Source organism: Cornus florida, unplaced genomic scaffold (assembly GCF_030987335.1).
Source record: "Cornus florida cultivar Cherokee Brave unplaced genomic scaffold, ASM3098733v1 CherokeeBrave_3.0.0_Hap2_Chr04, whole genome shotgun sequence".
NCBI classification, from domain to species: Eukaryota; Viridiplantae; Streptophyta; class Magnoliopsida; order Cornales; family Cornaceae; genus Cornus; species Cornus florida.
This window is the reverse complement of record NW_026775574.1, coordinates 50,583,056-50,585,243: the sequence shown is the minus strand read 5'-3', so window position 1 is coordinate 50,585,243 and position 2,188 is coordinate 50,583,056. Positions and strand designations below refer to the sequence as shown.

Here is a 2,188-nt window from a genome sequence, read left to right as displayed (position 1 = left end):
GCATACTTTTGTCTATTTTTAGGTTGGTTCCCCAAAGAGAGTTAAAAATGACGCTTTGATAAGTTTTTGAAGATCAAAGAATGCCATTGCCGGGGACCGTCATTTTGGCCAAGTTAATGATCCGTGGAACTCATGATAATTTATGCAAAAAGTTCTAGGAAGAAGAATCACATCAATGGTTCGCGCCAAGAACAGTCATGAGCAAAATTTCAGAGCATATGCTTTTCGCAGGACTCGAAGTTTGAAATTTATTATTTTATTATTACCCTTTTCTCTCTCATTTGAAGCGATTTTTCTTGTGACTAGGGTTATGGTTGAGGGGGCAAGTTCACTATGGAGGAGGGTCAGTCCTCCTCCCCCTTGATGCCAGCAAGTTCTCAAGGCTAGATCCCTACCCCAAACAAACCTAAATACAGCAGTTTTTTTTGATGACTCTCAAGCCACGTTCAAGAATTTACAGTACCATCTAGAATGTCGAGGAATGAAAGTATCTATCAAGGAAGAAGATGTGGTTAATGAAATAGCTTTTTGGAAATCCTCTGTCGTGGGATACGTGATGGGTAAGAAGCCTTACTACCCTTATTTTAAAGCTTTTGTGGCGAAGTATTGGGCCAAAGATTTCACTTTGGTTTACCTTAAAGATGGATTCTTCATGGTCAGATTTAAGAATGGGGAAGATGTTTCAAAGGTGCTATCCCAAATACACACCTTCGAGGGAAGACCTGTCATTATGAAGAGATGGAATAAGAATGTCAATCTACAAAAGGAAATTCTTGAAACGGTTCCAGTGTGGCTGCGCATACATGATTTACCAGTGCACTGTCATAATGAAAAATCGGTGTCCAAGGTTTGCTCTTCGTTTTCTAAACCCATTTACATAGATAAACCGGAGACTCATACGGATAAAGGAATTTTTGTTAGGGTTATGGTCGAAGTCGAAGTCACAGAAGACTCCATGGCAATAGATATACATGGTGTAGATTGTCATGTTGAGTTTGAATATGAATGGAAACCGGTGGTGTGTAAGTTGTGTCAACGAGTTGATCATATTGAAAATCGATGTCCACTGAAGATCACCCAACTTCAGCAAAAGCCTAAGAAATCTACGGAGCAGTGGGTGGTTAAGAAGAAAGGAAAGTTGGTCGAAATTGACAATGCTAATAAGGTTGTTGATGTTTTGTCACAAAGAGATGTTCAGACTGAAAAAGGGGTGGCAACGTCCAATGCATTTGCTATTCTTGAAGTCAAGGAGGATATTCCTACTGATAATGTAGTTTCAGATGAAGCTGTTTGTTTGGGAGATCCTAAAGAACGTTCATTTACTGAGATAATTGGAGAAGTGAGAGTTGATAATGAGGTTGTTCTTGACAGTCCCACAGGTATTGAATTTGAATGTTCCAGAGTTGAAGAAACAGCAGCTCCTCTTATTGGAGAAGTTGTGGAAAAATAGTTTTATAAGGAAGATATGGATGAAAGCAATAGTCTAGAGACTGATGCACAGGCTCTATTATATTCAACTGAAGAAGATAGTCAAGGAAGAATATAGAACTCTAGACAAAGAAAGAAACCTTATGTACCTCCTTCAGATAGAGTTACTCGAGGAATGCAAGGTGGCAGTGCTTTATTGCCAAAATCTCATTAATGTTAGGTGCATGGAACGTGAGAGGTCTGAATCGACCTCCCATGCAAAAGGAAGTAAAGCAGTGGATCATTGATAATAAATTCTCCTTTGCTATCCATGTTAAAACTCGAGTTAAAGAAGGTAAAGCCTCTATCATTCAGAAACGACTTTGCTCACAATGGAATTGGCTGTCTAATTACAAGTCTAGCTATTTGGGAAAAATTTGGATTGGTTGGAATAGAAATCTATTTAATGTGGATTTGGTTCATGAAGATGCTCAATATTTGATGGTTCATGTGAAACACATTGTTACTAGAAGAAGTATCTTTATCACTAAAGTGTATGCAGCTAATAGGGTTAAGGATAGAACCGAGTTACGGAATTCTTTGAACCTTCAAGCTACCAAAGCTACTGGGCCTTGGATTGCTTTAGGAGACTGGAACATGGTTAGATACAGTCATGAGCAAAAAGGTGGTTTGAGTGTTCCTCAGAGCAAACTTGATGAATTTAATAGTCTAATCTTTGATATTAGCATAGAAGACTTGCCTATTAATAATGGGGAATGGT

At 38.6% G+C, this 2,188-nt stretch overlaps 1 protein-coding gene across 1 annotated transcript; it reads left to right on the top strand.

Annotated features, from left to right (window-relative positions):
• Window positions 1-481: 481 nt before the first annotated feature.
• Window positions 482-1,450, top strand: LOC132304955 (uncharacterized). The gene has a single exon (XM_059802649.1). The coding sequence runs from the start codon at window positions 482-484 to the stop codon at window positions 1,448-1,450; it is 969 nt and encodes a 322-aa protein (XP_059658632.1).
• The last annotated feature ends 738 nt before the right edge of the window (window positions 1,451-2,188 follow it).

Bases quoted from the DNA above. Each gene is read 5' to 3' on its own strand.
- LOC132304955 (XM_059802649.1), top strand. From the start codon at position 482: ATGAAAGTATCTATCAAGGAAGAAGATGTGGTTAATGAAATAGCTTTT.